The 22,760-nt window shown below is 48.4% G+C and overlaps 1 protein-coding gene and 1 long non-coding RNA gene across 3 annotated transcripts; both read right to left on the minus strand.

The window, feature by feature from the left end:
- Nucleotides 1–768: 768 nt before the first annotated feature.
- apc (APC regulator of WNT signaling pathway) lies at nt 769–21,736 on the minus strand. Of its 2 annotated transcripts, none has more exons than XM_061800277.1 (17): nt 21,525–21,736; nt 17,489–17,647; nt 14,518–14,605; nt 13,247–13,442; nt 13,050–13,158; nt 12,561–12,674; nt 12,411–12,473; nt 12,275–12,331; nt 7,919–8,005; nt 7,659–7,836; nt 7,391–7,591; nt 7,200–7,295; nt 6,367–6,506; nt 6,212–6,289; nt 6,015–6,131; nt 5,723–5,937; nt 769–5,661 (listed from the first exon to the last, which is right to left on the minus strand). In XM_061800277.1, the coding sequence occupies exons 2-17, from the start codon at nt 17,624–17,626 to the stop codon at nt 1,056–1,058; spliced, it is 6,483 nt and encodes a 2,160-aa protein (XP_061656261.1). In that variant the 5' UTR covers nt 17,627–17,647; nt 21,525–21,736; the 3' UTR covers nt 769–1,055. The 2 variants fall into 2 exon arrangements, with proteins under 2 accessions (XP_061656261.1, XP_061656262.1); XM_061800278.1 differs by lacking the exon at nt 21,525–21,736 and adding an exon at nt 19,895–20,229.
- LOC133490339 (uncharacterized) lies at nt 10,387–12,264 on the minus strand. Its single transcript, XR_009792171.1, has 3 exons — nt 10,665–12,264; nt 10,536–10,580; nt 10,387–10,445 (listed from the first exon to the last, which is right to left on the minus strand). It is a non-coding gene; the product is annotated as an uncharacterized LOC133490339 (long non-coding RNA).
- Nucleotides 21,737–22,760: the final 1,024 nt, after the last annotated feature.

Genomic DNA, 22,760 nt, shown 5'->3' on the forward strand with positions numbered 1-22,760 from the left:
TCATTTATCAAAATAGCATAGAAGTAAACACGAACTAAGTCCAAACGGCCGATATTGACATCTCATGTTAAACAAAAGACATTGTAGACGTTTCAAGTTGCTACGGGTGCTTTGTTCTGGTCTGAGCTTCGCCATTCACCCGAGCCGCAAGGTAGCGTTTCGACCTGTTTCGCCGAATGTTGAAATAGGTTGCGCTTGTACCCTATTTATGAGTAAATATCGATTAGTTTATTATTTCAGTATACAGTAGACCCTTGTGTATTTGCAGTTTGGCGTTGGTGAAGTCACCTGTTGGCCGGATTTTTATTTTTTTTTTACATGGGAACTTAGCCACATTTGTGGTATTTTTTTCCTGATTATTTGTGTTTTATCGACCCAATCCCCCCCCGACCCCAGATTTTCACTATTTGCAAACAGACCCGGTCCCTAACCCTGCAAGTAGGAGGGGTCCCACCGCACTACATAGAACGTATCTTTGTTCATCAATCTACGGAGTACATCGAGATGAGATTGTCACGACTTCAGTATATTTAATTAGTGTGACTTTAGTTTGCTGGCGTGTCGACTTTGAGCTTTTTTTAATATATGCGCCTTGACGCAATGTAGGTTTGGAAACGCTGTTCTAATTTCTGCGTTGTGTGTTGGACGTTTTCAGGGTTTGGATACTGATCTAATTTCAAGTCAATCAAAACAAAAAGAGGTCAAAAGACCCATTTTGGCGAGGGTCACTCAGGGAGTTTGTGCTCCCAGGATGCATCGACAAAGGTGTTGAACTAAAACATTGACTTTTATTCTTTGTGTATGTTGCCAAAAACGTTTAAATTAATAAGTTATGCCTTACAGTGTTTGTCAGAGAAAACATCAACAACGTCCACACGAGCGGGATCGCTCAACGGCGTCTTCTTCGAGGGGGGGCGGGACCATGCGGGAAGACGCGCTAAGCGCTACACATCATTAGTGGTAGAAAAACACGGACTCCAGCCTGACTGTTGGCTGAGTCCGGCTAATAGGGGGAGCGTGGGGGAGCCAGGGGCGGGGCTTAAATAGAGTGGCTTTTATACAGACGTGACGATGTAAGAGCCTCGCTCGCCACCCCCACTGCCACCTCCTTCGCCACCCTTGGGCTCCCGCTTCTTGGTGACGGGGGTAGGGATGAGCGAGGGCCGCGTGGGCGTGGCGGATGTCGTGGTGGCGGTGGCAGTGGCGGGCGACACAGTGGAGGCGGCAGGTGACGCGGTCGAGTCGGGGTTGCTCTTCCTGGGACTGGGCGTGTAGTTGAAGGGGCTGACCCTGGCGGCTACGGCACCGCTACGCTGCTGAAGGCGTTGGGGCGGCGGCGGTTTCTCGTCCAAGCTGTCGCAGCTGCGGCGTAGGTTGAGGTTGGAGGACGAGGATGAGGAGGAGGAGGGGATTTTGGAGGGGGCGGGGCTGGGGATGACGGGCGGTGCGTTGGGCGAGCGGGCAGAGCACGAGGACGACGAGCGCGGGTTGTTGACAGGACAATCCTCCAGACGCACCCACACTTCCTCAGAGTTGTTGGCGACGAAGGCGTCCCCAACGCCGGTGCTCTTAGCCCGCCGCCACGTTCCTTTGGATCGAACGCTGGCTTCCTCCTCGCTTCGCCCCTTCTCGCTGGACTCTGAAGAGGCCGAGAGGACCGAGGAGGAACTTCCGGTTCGCTTCCAGGTTCCCACGCGAGGCAACGAGCTGGAATGTTTGCTCTCGCGCTTCCAGGTTCCCGTGCGACTCAAGCGTGAAGCCGCAGTGCCGTCTTGAGGACGCGACGGGCTCTCCGATTGGGAGCGGACGGCGTCCTGTCTCCTGGACGTCGCGCCACCGACGTCCAGGAGACAGGAGGCTGTCGTGGACTCTTCCAGCTTCCTCTTGAGCGTGGGACTGGGTGCCTCCTTGATAAAAGTGGACTGACGCACAAGTGTGGGCTTCTCGGGTTCTGCTTTCTCCTGCTTCGGGAGGTTGGCTGCGCCCCTCGCCGCCGTGCCAGGTTTGGCAGCCGTTTTTTGGTTGGCCGGCGCCGTGTTACCTGGTGACACCGTACGCGGTAGCTGCGAGGGTCTTCCTCCTCTATGAGAGGTGCGCGACGGCGTGGAATCCCGCGACGAGTCGCCACTTCCCGGTGCTTTTGCCACAGCGGCCGCTCTGGGTTTGCTCCGCCCCCTGGCGGCTAGCTCCGCCCTGGGCTTGCCAGTGATCAGACTCCGGTACACCTTCTTCCTGCCCTTCACCACCTTCAGCTCCTCCTCCTCATCTTCGTCCTTCTTCTTTTTGTCGTCCGCAGAAGGTTTGACCACCTTGGCGGCTCGCTTGGACGGCGCCTCCTCCTCGGGAGGGTTGCCGGTAGGTGGCTGCAGGCGGAACGGTGAACCCACGGATTTGAGGGACAGCACAGAGTCCGAGTCTGATGACCCTTGGCGGGAGAGTGACGAGGCGGCGGCGTTGAGGCTGCTGACAATGGAATTGGCACCTTCTTGAATAGCCTTCCAATCGAAGGATTCCGAGTCGGGGGAGGCGGGACTTCGCGGTACATCCGACGGCTCCACTTCAGCTAGAATGCCGTCCTCCTCTTTGGGCGCAGGAAGCGGCGAGGTGGCGGCAGGAAGCGGCGCGGCGGCGCTCTTTTTCTTCTTCTTGGGCATGGCGGAGCTGATGCATTCCTGCAGGAGGTCGTCTTCAGAGTCGATGCTGAGCGAGCTGAGCGACGAGTTCCTGGAGAAGCAGACGGGCGTGTCCTCCACATGGAAGGCTTTGGGCGTGTAGTTGCACAGGCGCGCTTTGGCATCCGCCTGCGACGGAGGAAGTGGCGCGGGCTCGTCGCCGTCATCGCGTCCGTCTCGCCGCCGGGGAGCAGCAAACTCGTTGTTGTTGTTTTCCTGGTCGATGTCGCTCAGTGAACTGAGCGATGAGTTCCTGGAGAAGCAGACGGGCGTGTCCTCAATGGCGAACTTTTGCTTTTCGTCCATGGCGGGCGGGTTGGCACCAGCTTTGCTTTGAGGAAAGACGGCCGCCGCTTTTTTATCCCGCTCGTGCCGCTTCCTGTCTTCATCCTTGTCGTCATCGTCGAAGTCAAGCGAGCTGAGCGAGTCGTTGCGGGAAAAGCAACACGGCGTTCCCTCGATGGGCGTGTAGTGATGCGGCGTGTCGAAGGTGAACCCTGGCTTGACTTTAACCGATGCCGCGCGCTGGGTGGGCTTCACCGGCGACGTGGGCTTCAGCGGCGCGGCGGACAAGGGACGTCCGGCGGGACCGGGAGGCTTCTTGTGGTGCTGGGGGCTGAAAAGGGGCGGGGCCGGAGGAGGGGGTTGGATTAGCTCGCCATTGGAGGACGCTCTGATGGGCTTCCTGGGTTTTGCTTTGGGCATGGCAGCACTGATACACTCAGCCAGGATGTCGTCGCCGTTCTCGCCCTCTGGAAGTCCAGTGCGGCGTACCAGGGAGGACGCGGGCACGGTGGGGGGTGCAGCGGCGGGCGTGGCGGCGGCGGCCTCCTCGTTGGGCGGAGAGTCGATGGTGAGGTCACTGAGGGACGTCGCAGTGGAAAAGTTGAGGGGAGTCCCCTCCACACAGTAGACACGTGGAACCTCCTCCGTCATCAGCGACTCCTTCCTCTGTGGGGGGAGGAGCTTGTATACAGGAAGCTGGCTGGCTTTGCCTTGTTGCTGCTGCTGCTGCTGCTGCTGCTTTGGCTTCCGTGACGACTTGGGCATGGCCATGATGATGCACGCTTCCAAGATCTGAGTGTCGTCGTCGTCGTCGTCCGACTCTTGCAGCATCTGTTGAGACGCCCCTTCCTCCTTGCGGACCTCATCGCCGCCGTCCTCCAGCTTCATTTCAGCTGCGATAAACGGCTCGTCCAGACTGAGCGCGCTCAAACTCGAGGCGTAGGAGAAGCCGTGCGGTGTGCTCTCTGTAGCGAAGTGCAGCAGGACATCGGCGCCGGTCTCCTCCACCTCCTTCTTGGTGGCCTTCTCTTCCTCGGCGCCCTTGGCGGGAGGTGGCGGCAGCGCCTGCGGCGGGGGTGTCTTGGCGCGGCTGGGGGGCATGGTCTGGCCGGGGCTGTCAGGCAGGTCGCTGGGGCTGATCACGCCGCTGGGCATGCCGCTGCATGGCTCGCTGGAGCGCACCGAGCTGGCGATGGAGGAAGTGGAGAAGCTATCCAGGGAGCTGACCGACGTGCAGCGACTGAACATTAGCGGCGTCTCCTGAGCGTACGGCTGCTCCGGCGGGCTCTTCGGGGTACGGGCGCCCGCCGCCGCCTGATGGTGGTGGTGGTGGGCATGGCCGTGGTGGTGGGCACGGCGTCCTCGTACGGCAGGAGCAGTGGCGGCGGCCGTCTGGCTTTCCACTTCTTTGTGCTGCCGCCGCTGCCGCCGCTCGTCCCCGGCCCCTTGCCTCTTCCTCGTCACCGCGTCGGCGTCCTCCTCCTCTTCCTCGGGTGACAGCGAGGACAGTGAGCTTCCTCCAGAGAAGCAGATGGGCGTGTCCTCCACGCAGTAGGTCTGCGTCGACTCCTGGTGACCCTTCGGTGGGAGGTGAGGTTGGCGGGGCTTGCCCGCCGGGGGCGGAGGGAGGGCGGCATCCGTGGAGTCTTCCACCTTGAAGAGAGCCTTGCGTGAAATATCGCCGTATTTCAGGCTGTAGTCGATGGGCTGCTCGGGCGCTGTGTCGCCGCCGTAGTCGGACGGCGCCGCAACCACGTAGCAGGAGGGTGGCGCGGGCGGCACGCGACCGTTGGCTGTAACGGAGGCGGCGCCATCGCTCCTCAGCCGCAGACCGCCGGCCTGCTCGTCATCGTTGTCGGTCTCGGTCCTGCCACGGTGGCTCGGACTCTGTCTCCCAGAATTCAGCTGCTCGTCCGAGTACTTGAGGCTGTAGTTTATCGGAGTGTCCACCTCGGCGCCGTCATCGTCTGCCATGTGGTTGACGCTGCGAATCTTGTGCGCCAGGTCAGCCGGGTACTTCCTGTAGACGCAGCATCTGTTCGCGCTGCTGTCGTCCGAGGAGTACAGCGGTTCCGATGACGGTTTAGTTTTTCCACGGTTACCGTAGCCGTCGACGCTGGTGACGCTGTTGAGACTGTCGCTGGAAGCTCGCACACTGGCACCGAAGACGGGACGCGTATACGCCGTATCGTCCGCGCTTCGCTTTGACCCGTCTGCATTTTTGGGACTGGACAGCACCGGCGTGTTAGTGTAGGAGCGTGTGGCGTTACCCGCTCCGCCGCCGCCATTGCAGCTCCTCCCCTTCCTGTGCGCCACCTTGGGGCTCAGATTGTCGATGTTGTCGAAGGTCTCCGACAACTGTTGAGCATCTAACTCCTTGAATAGCGCTTTCTGTTTGCGGGCGTGCAGCGAGGGCGCCCCCGCCCCCGGCGAAACCACACTGGCATCCTTGTAGCGAGCCGGCCGGTTGGCCATCAGGTTACGCAGGGCGGCAGCGCTGCCCATGGCGATCATCTTGTGACGGGAATGAATGAGGTTCCGCAGCGTTCCCACGGCGCCCAGTTCCCACAAGGCCTCCTGATCCTTGGCGTCGCGTGCCGACAGGTTCCAGAGGGTTCCGCAGGCGTTAGACACGATGGTCAGGCTGTGAGACTTGAGGTGCTGCAGCAGCGTGGGCAAGCAGCCGTGCTCCCGCAGGACGTGTCTGCGAGAAGAAGTGAGAATCGTTGGCCTCTGAGTACGGCGCGGCAGATGAGCCGGCTCACCTGTACGCCTCGTTGGTGGCGATGAGGCTGGAGACGTTCCTCAGGATGCCTCCGCCGCTTTCGATGATGGCCAACGTGTTGGTGTGGCTGCGGTGCGTCAGTGTTCCGACCAGGAAGGCCAGCGCGCCGTCCACCGAGCAGATGTCGGCCTTGTTCTCCGTGCAGTGCGCCGACAGGTTCCAGAGTGCGCTTAGTACAGACTTGAGCGTGGACTCCTGCAGAAGAAGAAGATGATGAGCGGTGTGGGCACTCTGGATGTAACGGTACTCTGTAAAACGGACAAACGCCACACCTTCTGGACGTCCAGGGCGCATCCCATGAGTGCCCGCACGCTGCCCACCTCCCGCAGCGTCTTCTTGCTGTTGACGTCCGCTCGCCACGACAAGTTCCTCAATACGCTCGCGATCACCTGCCGTGCGACCCACACGTTGGCTCAACACGTCTTCCGACAAAAGTGCGTGTCGCCACCACGACGAGAGAATGACAAACCTGTTGCAGGTCTTCGCTTTCAGACTTGAGTTGGGTGACCATGGCGCGCATGCAGCCCTTCATGGAGCACAGTGTGGCCTGACGGGGACCAAAACATCAAAGTTGAAAGCATTGACACGCAGCGACGCGCCCATGCTTGATGACTGCCTGCGCACCTTGTTGGCCACGTCTCCAAATGTCAGGTTGGTGAGCGCCATGCCGGCGTATCGGCGCAGCGTGACGCTGTAGTGGTCGCCGCTCAGTCCCAACATCTCGCAGTCCACTTGCAGCAGCTCCGCCACTGCCTGCAGACCACCTGAGCGCCACGAGACACACACACTTCTCATTGGATTGTCATAAATAAAAGGGTAGCCTGCCCTAAAGGCAACCCTAACCCTAAAAAGTCTATTCCAAATCCCGACATAGTGATCCGGGAGTCGAGAATGATTCGCAACGCAGTCGCTGCGTTCAGAATCATTCACTCTTATCTTCTTCCTAATCACTATATAGGCATTTTTATATCGTGGACTATATAGTCAACTCTAGGGCTGAAACAATTCATCGAATACTCACTAACCACTATTTCAGAATCTTTATACAGTGGGCTATATAACTGAGTCACGACTGAAATGAAAACCAATTTTGGAACACTACTCGGGTGCCATTAATGATGTGATTGCTGTCGCATAGTTAAACAATACTATTATATATTAAATATATTGATATATTACATACTGGATCCACATCAGCTGGTGGACTTTCCATAATAAATATCGAAGAAAAAAAATCAATTCCGATTAACGACGATTGTGCTTTAAGAAAATGGACCCAAACAAAGCACTTTTTCCATTCATGTCGCAACGCATTGCTCTTCGCGCCGCTACTCATGAATTTGTCTCATGCTGCAAATCAAACAAATGGAAACGGAAAATCCATTTTCTGTACTGCAGCAATGCAACATGGGATATTCTTATTTTCATCATTGTTCACTACTTTTTGGGCAGCTCACCCAGCTCGTTCATGGCGTGCCGATGTTCCTCGTCGAAGGAAAGTTTCATGAGCACGCAGACGGCGGGACAGATCTGATGATCGACAGGCGAGGGCACTGCCACACACACACACACACACACACACACACACACGTAGCAAGATGAGACAGAGCCGTACGCCCGCTCGTGGGGCGAGGATGGCGTCACTCACTGGGGTTGTCCTCCTGGTCAACGCCCCGCTCATGGTTCTCCTGCCAGCTCCAGCAGTCCTCGCAGTAATGCCGCACCTGCTCCAGCAGGTGCAGCACCCGGATCTCCCGCCGGCCCCGTTTGTCATCCGGCTGACTGTGCACGATGTTGTGCAGCGCGGCCGACGCGCGGGCGCGAGCCTCCTTGCTGCCGCGGGAGTTACCTAGGCAACAGCGCGAGGATGTGAGGATGCGGACCGAGGCGGATGAAGAGCTCCTCCCGACGGCTACCTAGCAACAGCGAATCCTTGTCGTTGCCGTGCAGCAGCTGGATGAGCAGCGGCAGGCAGCCCGACTGGCGCATGGCAATGCACGAGTCCTGCGAGCTGGACATGGCGAGCAGCGTGCGTGACATGTCGTCCTTGTCGTGCGTGCCCAGCATGGACAGAAGGCTGTACACCATCTCTACCTGCAAGCCACACACGGCATCACCGGCACCTCAAGTTCCGCCTCACGGTGGAGCTGAGGACCGTTATCGGGCAAAAGCTCACCTTTGTTCCCAGGTGGCTGGTGATTCGTCGAGGCACAGAGTAGGCCGTCTCATTGGCCGGCTCCTGGTCCAATCGAGGGGCGGGATTCTGCGGACCAATAAGAAACGTGTCAACAGTGGCTCGGACTCGGAGTGAATCTGGGTATCGTTTGTTCTTTCCACCGAATCAAATGAAAAAGTCACTCATTTTGTTCTTCAATCCAACACAAAAAAGGAAAACTGAATTCAGTTATTCACTTCAACTCATGTTTCACTCGACTGCCAGCCGTTCCCAAAGCAGAGTCGAGTTCCCCACACTGCGCACTTTGACTGTGTTCTGTGAAAATATCCGCACCGAACGTACCAAAAGAAAGAGTAGACTCTCTTCTTTTGCCCAAAAATGATCATGTTTCTAGCTTCTTTCATTCTTTAGTAATCAGCAGTCGAACATGGCTTGGATTTCCCAACACACTGCGTTCTGACCAAAAAGCGGAGGAAATGAGCTTTTTGTCAAAAGAAACAAAAGCTAATCTCAAAGGAAAATAACGAAAAGAAAAATGTATACACACAAGAGTAAAACAACAAAAGGACACTAAGTTATATGATTTTGATTTACAATTTTGCCTACATTTCACTTGGTATATATATATATACTTTTTTTGACTGGACAGAAGATACCTGAATAAAGCAGACCTGAGCATTTTGTAGGTGGACAAAAGCTTGTGACGTGTCTACGGAGTTACAGAGTTTGGGACCACTCATTTTGATGAAGAATTTATGACTGGATTTGAATTTGATGAAGAATTTAGGATCTGTTACTCATCACAGTGGCTTACAAAGCGAAAATTCGCAAAGAAAATGGGCAAGACCCCCTTCCACACTTCCCCGGTGAAAAACGTACTTGATGAATATATTCGTCTGTGGCAGTAAACACTTGGGATTCCAGTTGACAAATTGAAACGTCCACAGCAGTCGAGTTCATAAAAAAAGATGATATAACAGGTGGTACAGTGTTATGTTTGACAGTGAATTATCACAGTACAGTGGAACCTCGATAGAACACACTATTATGGGCGGTTGTCCGCGAGATTCAAGCACTTTTTTTGAGGCCACATGCGCCCATATTACTGTACAGTACAAAATGATTGTTTTGTAGGTTTTTTTTCATGGCCTAAAACGCCCAGTACAGTACAAAGTTATGGGAAATATTTTTTTTTTTTTTAAAAAAGCTTGAAAATTATCCAAACTCACCACGCCACTGTACTTGGTTATAGTGGCCTGCTGCCGTACAGTACTCATCGTAGGAGAGTCACTTTCATGAACTGCGAGGAATTAGTGTGCTTCCTAGTTCCAAATCCGCTACCAAAGGCGAACGGCTTGACAAAAAAGAAAAAATGACTGTAGCAAGAATAGCATGTTCCAGACTCCATAGTAGGGTTGGGCATCGAGAATCGATTGGAATCGGGACTAACGTTCCGGTTCTCCCGGAATCGTTCAATTTATAAAAATTCGGTTCCCAGTTTCGATGCCTAGTCCACCGGCCCCGAATTAGAAGTGGCGAAAACCAGCGAAGAAGAACGTGCACAAAGACGTGCTTGTGTCCAACGGCGCCGGCAGCCAACAAAAGTGTGTCTTAACTTTGTTCAAATGAATGACCAGTCGCCTCAGTGTAACACTGATGATAATTGTGCAAAGGAGGCTTTCACGATGTGTAGCGTCTGACGCGCTCCAAGCCTCAGCTTACACCGCACGCAGCTTCAGTCAAGTCAACTCTCAGTCAATTGGGTGAGTGAAACAATAAAACACAGGTAAACGGGTAATAAGGTCAACGGTTGCTTGCACTTTTCCACTCGTGGTTTTCAGCGTTTATTTTAGTCTTCAAACCAACATAAGCGCTGATGACAGGAAAAAAAAAAAAAAGCTTACCTTTGAGCTAAAAATTCACCGTAGCAACTTGACATCAATGAATTGGGACAAAATTCTCATAAACGTCTCACAGTATCGCAAACACTCAACCATATGCCTCATCGGTGGGTAAGGAAAGGAATCAACGCTTGATAGCATTTCGTTCCATTCATTTTCTGTACCGCTTAATCCTCACGCGCGTCGCGGGCGTGCTGGAGCCTATCCCAGCTATCTTCATTCTTTTGTAATCAATCAGCAGTCAAATATAGGCTACTGTCAGCCAAATCTGTTTCTTTTTGTGACACCAATATTTGTTTGCTTTTGTGAAAATCTCAAACATCTGAACATAAAACAACACTGAGAAAGTACTTTGGACAGAAAAATAATTTATTTACAAGTATAACTATGTACAGAATTTACATTAGACAAACATAAACAAATGGGGCTCCCACACTTTTACTTTTTTCCTCCAAATTCTCCTCATCTACCATTTGCTCAATAGTCCAGGTTTTTATTACCTTGCGCATAAAATCTCGCAAAACTTTATCCACATATAGATTTGATTCTTCTGTTGGCAGTGAATGGGATCTTGTGTGGTTGTCATTCTCCTTGAAAGCAGTCATTCCTTCTGCTCGAAGCACAACCTGTGCAGTTGAAAAATATAACTATTACTATAAAAATACATTGTTGAAATTGCTGCCGTGGGACGTGGAGGAAAAAAAGCTTTCAATTACCTTTTTTGTCTGCACTGCGTACTGGAATGGGAGTCGATGCATCATCTGTACATTTTAAAAAATATATACCATCACTAGGGAATACTTTTTATGGATGATGTATTTTGCAAGGGTAAAAAAAAACATTACTTCGTCGCAATAGTAAAAGACGTTCGACTCACGGGTGTTGAATTCCTGCAAGTTGGACCAAATGGAAAATTCACATCAGTACTGGCAACAGATGTTACATTGTAATGTGAACTAGTGGGACTAAATTATGTAACAAGGCTTGAAGGAGCGTGTTTGCTCGCTAAATGTAGCTAACGCAGGCTACAAACGAGTTACCTTCGTCTTCGCCTTCGTCGATCTTCATCGGAGGAAGCTCGGGATGAAGGTCGGCTGGCCATCCAAAAGGGAGTTCACTCATCTGACAATTTCGGATCCCATTTATTCAAATCCTGGCCGGCAGACGATTAGCCGGCAAGGGGCCGAGAGCATCTCGCCATATGTACGGGCATTTGGCGTGTCATCCTTTATTCCCCCGCATGATCTAAAGGCATCATTCATTCCTGTCGGTCGCAGGAATATTTTTCTTGGCGCAATACATTTCTAGTACCGAAAGCTTTCTTTTTTAGATTTTTTTTCGTCTTCTCTCTTTTCCGCCATTATGTTTGTCTCTTCTCATTTCTGTTGGACCCCGCCGACCCGCCCCCTCCTTCTTCTTCTTCTTCTTCAATCTGAGAAAGGGACATTCACCTCAAGGCATTGTTGCCCTCTACAGGGTGCCATTCCTTATTGTAGTTATCCAGAGGCTTGACGATCACACAAACTGCACAAGACCCTCTCCCACCCATCCCCATTAAAAAACGCCATCGACGTCTTTAGACGGCATTGGCAGGGAATAGATGGATTCTTAATGATGATTTGGACAGCATTGGCAGGGAATGAGATAAGGGAGACGAAAATAAAAATCCAAACCTACATACCCCTGTGTGAAAAAGAGATTCCCCCACCCTGTTAAAACTTAATTGTGGTTTATGATAGCCGAGTTCAATTTCTCTAGCCACACCCAGCCCTGACACTGACACTTGTTCTCAATCAAGAAATCCCTTCAATAGGAAGTGATTTCTCCCTTAATAATACAAACATTCATTTAAAAACTACATTTTGTGTTTACTTGTGTTGTCTTTGACTAGTATTTAAATTTCTTTGATGATGGGCAAAAAAGAGAAAGAAAGCAGGAAGGGGGCAAACACTTTTTCAAACCACTAACCATCTTCACATGGCTGCCATGTCAATGCGCCACATTCAACATGGCCACCATATCTCGTCATATTGTATATCTGTAACTCAGAAATACGTCAATCCCATTCTCTGCCTGCATTGTGCCACAGTGCCAGTAAACATTAGTCAACAGACTTTGTCAACAGCAGTTTAAGTGACAAATGGAAACTATTTTTGGACACATTGTTCAGTCCTGATGGTCCGTTTTATCCGATATCCATTAAATCGGGGTCGGTTTTATCGAGGTTCCACTGTACTTTCCTGGTACCGGTATACCAGTGCAACCCTATGTTCCGTGTCAGACCTAACGCACGAAGCCGATGACAATAACGTTTCAAGCACGTTTTTCTGGACTGTGCGGGGCGACTAACAAGCTAAGACAGTTTTAGTAATGCTCGTTACCAAACCTCCGGCTCACGAAAAGCCGACTATTTCAATTTGTTAAAATTGGGGGGGGGGGGGGGGGGGGGACTGACCTGGGATGCCGCGAGACCACCACCGCTGCTCTCATTGGAACCATGAGACGCTTCCACCTGCACACACCAGAACAAGAGGAGCATCAGCATCCTCACACAGCTCCTCCAAAGTACAACCTCACTCAAAAAAAACTACCTGCAGTCGCGCTCCCAGCTTCACGATTTCCTTCTCGATCTGGTGAATACGAGACGTGCGAGCCTGCAAACGTGCACGTTTAGACACACACACACAAAAATAAATAAATAAATGAGCGCGCCAGCGAGCAGTTGAATGGCGCCAACGGACCTCGGCTCGCTTCTCCATTTCCTGACGGGAACCCAGCTGCTGCTCCATTGCGGCGTGGATCTGACGAGCCTCAAACTCAAGCTGACGACGACTCATGTCCGTCTGGAGCGTGAACTGATGCAACACGCACGGAAAAACTGTTACTGTTCAAACAGTTTGAAGTTGGAACGCTTTCAAACAGTCAACAAATGTGCAAGGTCGCTAGAAATATGTAAGAATGTCTTATTTGAGACTATTTTGAAAATACTGGGAATTTGGGGAATGGGAATAGTTCTGTAGCTGTGCTGAGAGTGTTGAAGTTGGAATGGTTTGAATCTGTCAAGAAATGTTGAAGGAGGAGGGAATAATGTGGCTTATACTGTAGAAAAATGTTGAATTTGGTGGAAAATGTTAAAGTTGGAATGAATTGACACGATCGATGCTTCAAGCATTCACACATTAAAAGTGACATTGTAGTTTTTTTAATACAAAATGAAGCGTAGCGCTTACATTTTCGCTGAGAGGAAGACTGTCAATCCTCTTGGTCAGATTGAGAAGTTGCGCGTAGTACCAGCCTTTCTCCTTTTCCTCCTTCTCCAGCTCAGCCAATAGGAGAGCTCTTCCAGCAGCCACAGCCAATCAAAGAACAGTAAGAGTACTGGTAAAGTATGCTACGGTGGCAGCGCTTACAGAGCGCTACTACCTACCTCTCCTTCTCCAGCTCCTCCAGACAGCGCTCGTGGCCATCTCTGGACACAGGCGGCAGACCTCTCCGGGTCGCCGACGCGGCGGAACCGGCGGAACCTCCGGCCGCTCCGCCGGACGAGGAGGAGCTGGATGAGGAGGAGGGCGCCGCCGGAGCCCGCTGCCTGGCCTTAAATCCGGCAGGGTCCAGGCTCATCTCTGCGGGATAGCGAGTTGACATCAAAGTCCAAAGTTTCCGTTAAACTTCCAGACAGTTCTGGTCAATTTCCATTAGAAGTTAATCAATTGAGTTTTGAAAATATTTCAAATCACCATCCTCGCGTTCCACACTGTACTATCTGTGACTTTAAATGTGTGTGGCTTTAAAAATGTGGGGTGCGGCCTGGCCTGGTGAGTGACGTGGGTGCCAGCCAATTAGAATCTGGACTTGGCTCTTGTGAGCTCAGGTTAGGGGTTGGCTGTTAACTGGCTAACTGTTAGCCAGTCTGCGTACCGGTGAGTGCCTGGCCATCTGTTATGGCCGTAGCAGCTTGGTTTTTTTGGGAGGGTTAGGGTTTGTGTGTTCATTTTGTTCCCTCCACCATAGAACAATACCAACAAAGTCCCATCTAAAAACGTTAAATGAAAAAAGCCCCAAAACAACTGTACTTGCATGAAATCTATTTGTTTTAGTCAGGATTAGGGGCTACAACTAACGATTAGTTTAATCATCACTTAATCGGTTTATTATGTTTTCGATTAATCAGATTTTTAAAAAACTTTCCATCCCTTTATTGAAAAACTGGACTATTTCAAACTGGCAGTGCAGAAAATGCACAAACATAAATTGATGATGATTCAGTTCCTGGTTGGGTCTGTAACAACCGTCAGAAAATCGGCAAAAATGTTGATTGTTTCCCAAAGTTCTTATTTTGATTAAACAAAGATTATCAGTGTGCTTTCACGGAGATCTACAGAAATAGGAGAATATTTACTGTTGCGAGGATGAGATTTTGACAATTTTAAGTTAAACAAGGTCTCTAAATGATTAATCGATTATGAAAATATTTGATAACTGATTAGCTATTGATTAACCAATTAATCTACTCAGGATTATATTAAAACGTATGTCCACAACTGCATTTAAGATCACTATTAAAAGCCAACCTTCAATTTTGTAACTTCCTGGTTTATTCACGATAATTCACATTAATCCCCAAGGAAAATTTCCCACTTACATGAGGCATTTGTGTGTGTGTGCGCGCGCTGGTGGGTGGGTGGGTGTGCTGCTCACCCTTGAGTCTCACGATGAGTTCCAGCTGAGATCCAGACGCCTCCTCAGAGTCTTCTTCTATGGTGCCCTGAAGCTGCTTCAGCACTTCCTGTTTGGGAGGTAGAGAAACAAACCGACTTCCTGTATGAAAATCATGGCCACGACCGGCACAACAATGAAGGTCCGCATCCGTTAGATTTAGCAGCGCCCGATGAACATGTGACATTCTGACTGAACATCGACGTTCACTCGCTACTTCCTCATTCTGTTGTCGTTTATGCATTGTTGTGTATGGGTGTTCAGTCCACCAGGGGGCGTCGCACTCCGAGATGGATTCATGTGATAGATGGAACAAAAGAGCACATAGAAAAGTCTTATTTGTTCCTACATCAGCTGACTGCTCACAGCAACAACAACAGCAGGCTCACTGGCCACTACGATACTGCATGGTTAAGAAGCGCATGAATTTAGTTCAAAAGAGTAAAGAAATAGCTGCATACGTGCAGTACGTTGAGATAATAAACAAAAGCGAGGAGACGCACTCACTCATCACGATGAAGCAACAGCGTTTATACAGCGTCATGATGCCGAGCAACAACAACGACAACAACGCAAGGACAGCGGCACACGTGAGGGCAGCGTCGCCCAGCAGACAGGAAACAGGAACAGGAAACGGGCCGTGGAGAGGGAGCGTGCATGTGTGTGTCAGAGCAGAAAGTGGAAAAAAAACACCAGGCAGCAACGGACAAAAGTAGCAAAATAAAAGTCATGAAGAATGTGTGAATGTCACTTGACAACGCCGCAACTGGCCTCACTTATTTTATAGCTTGGATATTATTTACATCATATGAGCGCGATCATGGATTTTAAAAATCAATTAATCGGCCAATTATTAGGGCATCGATTATTCGAGGAATCGGAATAAAATAGATTTTGCATTATGAAAACAATAATTAGAATAACAGCTTGTTTAACTTAAAATTGTGCAAATTCTGGTAATTTCATCCTCTCACCAGAAAATATTCTCAGATTTCTGTAGTCCTTCATGAAAGCAGACTGATTAGCTTTGTGATTACTCAAATTAAAAATACATAAATAAAAAGAATCAAATGTTACTTCTTTATTTATTTCCCTCCCAACTTGTTTTCTCTCTCCGCGCTCTCTCTCCGCCGAAGGCACACAGCTCAAAGAGGCGTGTCGTATCTCCCAATTGTTCACACCCATGGCCGCACCTCGGAGTGAGCTGGTGCGGCGCACGATTCGTATGCATTAGACTTGACGCCGATCTGATCGGTGTGATCGGTATCGGCCGATAATTAGCATTTTATACAGATCGGCTTTCATGTCATCATTCGCCGATCCGCACAGGTCATTTAACTCCGCGTCGCCATCGCGTATAAATCCAAAAGCTAGTTTATTTTTAGCCTTGGCACGTGTCTTGTGGCGCAGTACTGTAACTATCTGACGGCCAATAAAGTTTTTTCAATCTTGTCGGTGAAAAAACACGTCTTCGGTGTGGGACTATTTTGCGCTGTCTCAGACAAACAACACGTTATTTGCAGTACATGCACAACTGAAGTACGTCGTGGGGAACGTCAGCGAAATGCTTCAACACAACAAATTTGATCGAGCACCTGAAGAATGTACACGAGGAGGAGCGTGCCGCGTTCAAGCAACGTAGCGTGAGGTTGGGGGGGTGGGGGGGACAAAAAAAAGTCAAAACTGACTCAAACTCTGGACAACACCCGTCAGTATAGTGACAGTGAGAACGGTAATATTTATTAATAAGTATTTATTAAAGTAATTTCGCCCCCATTATTTCTGTCATGTTGTAATGTTGATCTGACCTCAACTTACGTCAGTGGCCAATCCTTGAATGGCCCCGAGAGGTCATTGATGTTTTAACTTTTTGTCTAAAATGCTAGAGAATCATTTTGAGCTGGGCTGGGTGGGCCCCAGCACCCCCGGGACCCTGGTAAGGATAAGCGCTACAGAAAATGGACGGATGGATACAGGACTCAGTATACAGTACGCAAGCATATACAATCAATGAGCTAGTCATGTAAATGGACACATTGCTTCATCTTGCCATCGGTTATCGTTTTTTTTTTAAACTTGCTGATCGGCCCCAAAAATCCTGATCGTGGAAGGTCTAGCATGCATTTTTACACTGGGGCAGATATGATGACGGCATCAGGAGGCGCTACCACGATTGCTTGGTCGAGTCCAAATCTATACCTTCTACTGAGTATACCGTTTATACCGCGCGTCCTTAGTATGCAGTGTTTGCTCATTCTGAGCTCTTCAATGCTTTTATGTATGTTTTACAGCCACATTGTCTAATTTCACTATTAAAAATGATGTCATGATTTTTGTATGTTGTCAGTTTGTCTGTTTAGCAAGCTTTCCGATGATAGCAATCTTTTGAAAGTAGGATAAAGATTAGGACAGCTATTAAAGTTTTGGGGCCATCTTGTGACTTGAAAGCTCCGCGCATTGGCTGAGATGTGTCAGAGTCCCCCTTTTGTGAGGGAATAGGGGCGCAGCTGACGGCTCGCAGGTCACGGGAACGTTTTCCTCATTTAGAATGAATACTGCTTCGATAATGCACGCACGGTGGCGTGAAGATTCCTGACGCACGTGTCAGGAATCTGATGGTGACTTTGCATATATGCTCAACTTGTGCGCAGAGTGAGAACATTTCTACGCATTTATGAGTGAACGAGGCCTATTGTTTTGATTGTCCCATTCTCGTCCAAGAATGGGAACGGACATCCTGGAATTGTTTGTGTCCCGGGTGCTTGGAAAAAAAAGATCAGCTCGTCACTTCCAATTATCTGTCCGTGTCTTATTGGAGTCATCTAATTGATCCACGACAGTAAGAAAAGTGTTTTTAAAAAGTCAAAGTAGCACTTTGTGTGTGTGTGTGTGTATATATATATATATATATATATATACACACACACACACACACACACACACGCACACAGACCTTCATGTTGGAAGCCTCAGTCTCGAGTTTGGTGAGGTGATTGGAGTTGTCCTGCAGCTCCTGTCGCAGGTTGGAGTTCTCCATCTTCAGAACCTCCACCTGCCTTAGCAGCTGGTCGTACGATGCACCCGCCGCCATCTTGTACCGCTGGCCTCTGACCTGACGCGATGACATCAACAACAACATTTAGCAGGTATAAAAACATGCCAAGAAGAATAAAAGGGTAACTACGAGCTCAGCAAAGAGGTCAACATGTGAATTACATCATCAATTAATTGTTGTTACTTCTTACACCAGGGGTAAACACGGAAATCGGATGGGTTTTTTTGCAGATATTTGTCGATTTTTTATTTTCCCCACACACACACACATATTACAAGAGTTATTCTCAAACAAGTAGTAAAACGGTCACCTCTAGTGGTATATGAAAGAATCACTGCCTAAGTACAGTTCAGTTGTATTTAAGCTGTAATGTTTAAGCGCTGTGCTAATGTTCAAACTCCAATGTTACGTGGCTTGCAATAATACTAAATACAAATTTTTAGTAATAAAATCTCGTCTCCTTTTTCAAGACCACCTGGGCCTACTACGCTACTGTATTTTAACACTGTCATTATGGTGGTACTTGGAGAGCTCCAGTCCCCTCCAAATGTATTGGAACGGCAAGGTCAATTCCTTTGTTTTTGTTGTATACTGGAGACATTTGGGTTTCAGATCAAAAGACGAGTATGAGACACAAGTTCAGAATTCCAACTTTTATTTCACGGTATTTAAATCTAGATGTGTGAAACAACTCAGGACAGAGCACCATTTGTTGGAAGACACCCACTTTTCAAGTGAGCAAATGTATTGGAACACGTGACTGATGGGTCTTTCTAGTTGCTCAGGTGTTGCATTTTAGGTTGATTGCTTAAACATTAGATCGTACTTGTTTTTGGCTTTGGGTTTCACCTCTGAAAACTGCATTTGCTGTTCAGCAAACATGAAGACCAGAGACCTGTCTATGGAAGAAAAGCAAAGCATTTTGAAGCTGAGAGAAGAGGCAAAATCCATCAGAGATATTGCACAACCACTGGGCGCAGCCAATACAACAATTTGGAATGTCCTGAAAAAGACAAACTACTGTTGTACTGAGCTACAGAGGACTGTATAGGAAAATGAACTGTCATTAAAATGTAGAACCATAATTGCAGTAGTAATGATTTATCCATGTTCTATTTGGGACTATGACTTCAAATAGGTACATTGGTTTGTTTTGCTAGTCAATACTTTGCAAAATAGTGTGAATAATCATGAACGCTACTTTTATATGGTGGCCCCTCTCAGTCAGATAAATGATCAAATAAAAGTCAAGTTGTTGGTTTTTTTTTATTGCATATTTTTCAAATATCATATCTGGAGTCACTGTCAATGGAAACTATAGTTTGCCGCGGTCATGGCGTACTGCCTCAAAAATGGCGCCACCAAATTATGTGCTGGTGCCACCAACTGAAAAGGTTGGTCACACCAGTGCTACTAGTGCAAAGTTAGTGTAGAGCCCTCCCATAAATGCAATTTAACTAGTAATTGGCATAGTTTTACAATTCATAATTGGCAGGTTTGATATGTTTAGATTTGAATTAAAGTAAAGTTCTTTGCGTTGCATTTTTTTGTATGAAAAGCATTTACAAAGTCAGTTTCATTGCTAATTTCGTTCGGTCTTTCGGTTTCTGGCCCTGCGCCCCCCAGTTTTGGTGTTTGGTTTCAGTCAAGAATTTTCATTTCGGTGCATCACTATTTGTTTTTCACATACGTCCGTCCTTCCCGCCCCACCCTGTATTTCCCCACAGAAAAGAAATAAGCACGTTCAAATCAACTTTGACAGCTTGTCTGTGTGTGCTACAGAGATCAACTGAAATATGCAACGGCGATAAAGCAATTGACTATATGGAATAAATCTAAAGCACAAGAGATAATTGCATATGTGATTGGTAATTTTTTTGCTAGGTGTACGCTACTGCAATGTCTTGCACGCGCGCATACACGAGCACACACACTAGGCTGCAGTGATCTGGTGATGACAAGAACCTCCTCCTCCTCTTCATCGTTGTCCTCATCCTCCATTAGTGGTCGGCCATTTTGTCTCCCTCCATCTTGCAGCCCCCTCACCTAATCGCCCACCCCACCCTTCTGCTCCCCTCTGTGGTGGCGCACACAACACAGAGAGAAGGAGAAAAAGCGGCGACGAGCCGGGACAATGACAGGAGGTCGCCCGCCCGCCCCCCACTCACACACACAGACACACGCACGCACACACTTCCTGCTTCCTCCTGGCGGATCGCCCCAAGATCAAAGCGCTAAAGAAGAGCGGGCGGCGGGGCGCAGTAATGTATAAAAAAGGAATTAAGAGAGAAAATGGCAGCTCACCCCATCGCTGTCGCCTCCATCAGCTCCTCCGCCGTGTCCGACACAAGCGGCAGCTGGGCGCAGCGCCGACCAATCGGCAGCCTCACTCCCCGGGAGGAGGGAGGGAGGGGCTACTCCCCCCCCATTGCCGCTTCTCCCAGCATGCTTTGCCTGAGCCGCAGCGAGAACACTGACCGGGTTACGGACGGCTGACGCTAGCCGAGGGTTGTTGCGCCGTGCGTGAGTGAAGTGACAACTCAGTGTTGGTGAAAGTGGATGGATAACTCAGACCTGATTCCAATATTTGGCGGAATACATTTCCGATAACCGATTATTCAGCTGATTAGTTTAACAAATATAAGATAAGCGGGTCAGAAAATGGATGGATAGATAGATAGACAGTATATATATATATATATATATATATATATATAAACTGAAACTTACCGAAAACATGGTATGTTGTTTGTTTGATGTAATGTGCAAAAGACACAAATTGGCCGATTTTCTCCAATTTTGGGAGAACATTTTGTTTGAATGTCATTGTTGTTTTGTGCTGTAATGTGTTAAAAAGGAAATCTACAAAAATTGGCCCCAAAAATTCATCCAATTTTTGGGGCCAATTTAATATCATTTTACCTTGGAGCTTCATGAGCCGTTTAATTGTATTGTATCACATCATGTTATGTCGTAATATGTTGTATTGAGTTATATTTTACCGTGTTACGTCATATTGTGTCATGTAATTTTGTACTGTTGTATTGTCCAATATTGTGTCATGTTGTCTTACATTGGATCATATTGTGTTGTATTGTATTATGTTGTAATGTATTACGTTGTGTCGTATTGTTCTGTTGTGTAATATTGTAGCATTGCATCGTGTTATGCCATTTTATATCGTGTCATTTTGTACTGCTATATTGTCCAGTTTCGCGTCACGTTGTGTTGCATTGCGTCATGTGTTGTATCGTCCGATGTTTAATTGTGTAGTACTGTGTCATTTTTTAAAAATCATGTCTCGTATTATAATGTCGAGTCGTACTGTATGGTGTAATGTTGATTTCTGTACTCTGGTGCTGTGTTGTATCGTGGTTGCGTCGTATTGAATTGCGTTGTATAGTATTGTACTGTTGTATTGTATTGTAAGGTGTTGCGATATGTTGTATTGTTTCGCGTTATGTAGTACTGGACTGTGTCGTGTTGTGTTGTGTTCTATCATGTGTCGTATCGTGTAATGTTGTATTGTGTTGTGTTGTAGCCATGTTGCTTGGCGCCGCAAAAACGTCCCGATAGTACTTCAAGAGGGTCAGTGCGCTTCTAACACAAATCAAACTGACAAAAAACAATTCATCCACTCACACGCTTACGTCATAACACCGCCATTCTTGTCACCTTTGACAGACATTAAGAAGCACTGCTTCGACTTCAGTTGTGCGACGACGACGAGCACTCAGCAGCGGTGCTGCTAACTGGCTGAAAGGATTGCTGCTAACGACGAGCAGCTAGCAAGAACTCAATCGGAGTCTCTTAAACGTGCGAGTCGGTAGAAGAGTGTGGCGGGGTTTGTTTCTCCAACCCATCCGAACCGCTACATTAGCCCGCAGCTAAGCTAATGCTAAGCTAAGCTAAGAGCCGTGTTGCTTCTTCTTACCTTGTCGTGTGCTGTGAAAAAGCATCAAATTGTTGCTCAGCGGCACGAGACGAAAGTGTGGACGGGAAGCGAGCGAAGCGGCGGCGGCGGCGACATGTCACGTCGGCACCGAACCAAAGTGCTCCTTAGACTAACTTTTCGCTCGGAACTTTTCACTTTTTAACTCGGCCTCTCGTTCCGGAGGCGGCCCGCCATCTTGTTTTTCTGCGCGTGCGTGGAGAGCTGTGCGCGCGCCCGCTCGTGTGCGTGTGTCTGTTTGTAAACAATCTTTTTTGAACATATTCAATTTACAGGAAAACAGAAACAGACAATATAGTCGTTAATACATAAGATAATAAAATAAAAGAGTAGCCCGTTTAAATGTTTTTTTTGTTGTTGTTTTTAGAATTCAATTTTGTACTCAAACGGTTGTTTGTATGTATGTGCCCTGCGATTGGCTGGCAACCGGTTCAGGGTGTGCCCCGCCTCCTGCCCGATGATAGCTGGGAAAGGCTCCGGCACGCCCGCGACCCGCGTGAGGAGAAGCAGCTCAGACAATGGATGGATGGATGGAATTTTGCACTGTGTATTGTCTGGTTTCCTTCCCCCAAAAAAAGAAAAAGAAGTTTTGAATGACTATATTTGGATTTGTGGATCTGTAATTTGGCAAGAATAATCATTAAATTTATAACAAAGACTTGTTTAGTTTTCTTGCTACCATTATTGTATAAAGCAAGCAAGACATTTTTACATGAACGTCTTAAATAGTTGACTTGTACATCCATAGTGACATTTTGCCAATTTTTGGGCAATTTTGCACATCTCTGTTGTGACCTGATTACTGTATCCATTGTAGCTTCTTCACTCAGCGTTATTTGCATAAGTGTTGTCGTCACTTTCAATTGCTTCATTTGCGAAATTTGTCTTTTGTACAAGCAGCATTTCCACATCACTGGTATATTTTGTCACGGTGGCTGGTTCGGAGACAAATTCCTTGGTCAATAAAAATGATTTGAATCAGATTTCGCGGGCGTGCCGGAGCCCATCCCGGCTGTCTTCGGGCGAGAGGCGGGGTACGCCCTGGACTGGTCGCCGGCCAATCGCAGTGTTTGCATACAGTAAATGTCCAAAAATAACATCGCGTTGTAACGTTATCTGCTTGAAATGCGTTTTATATACAGTTAGATACTTTGAAGGTTGCTTATTTAGTCGATGAAGTCAGCACATACTGTATTTGACTTGATGAAATGGATGCTA

This window comes from Phyllopteryx taeniolatus, chromosome 15 (assembly GCF_024500385.1).
Source record: "Phyllopteryx taeniolatus isolate TA_2022b chromosome 15, UOR_Ptae_1.2, whole genome shotgun sequence".
Classification (NCBI taxonomy): domain Eukaryota; kingdom Metazoa; phylum Chordata; class Actinopteri; order Syngnathiformes; family Syngnathidae; genus Phyllopteryx; species Phyllopteryx taeniolatus.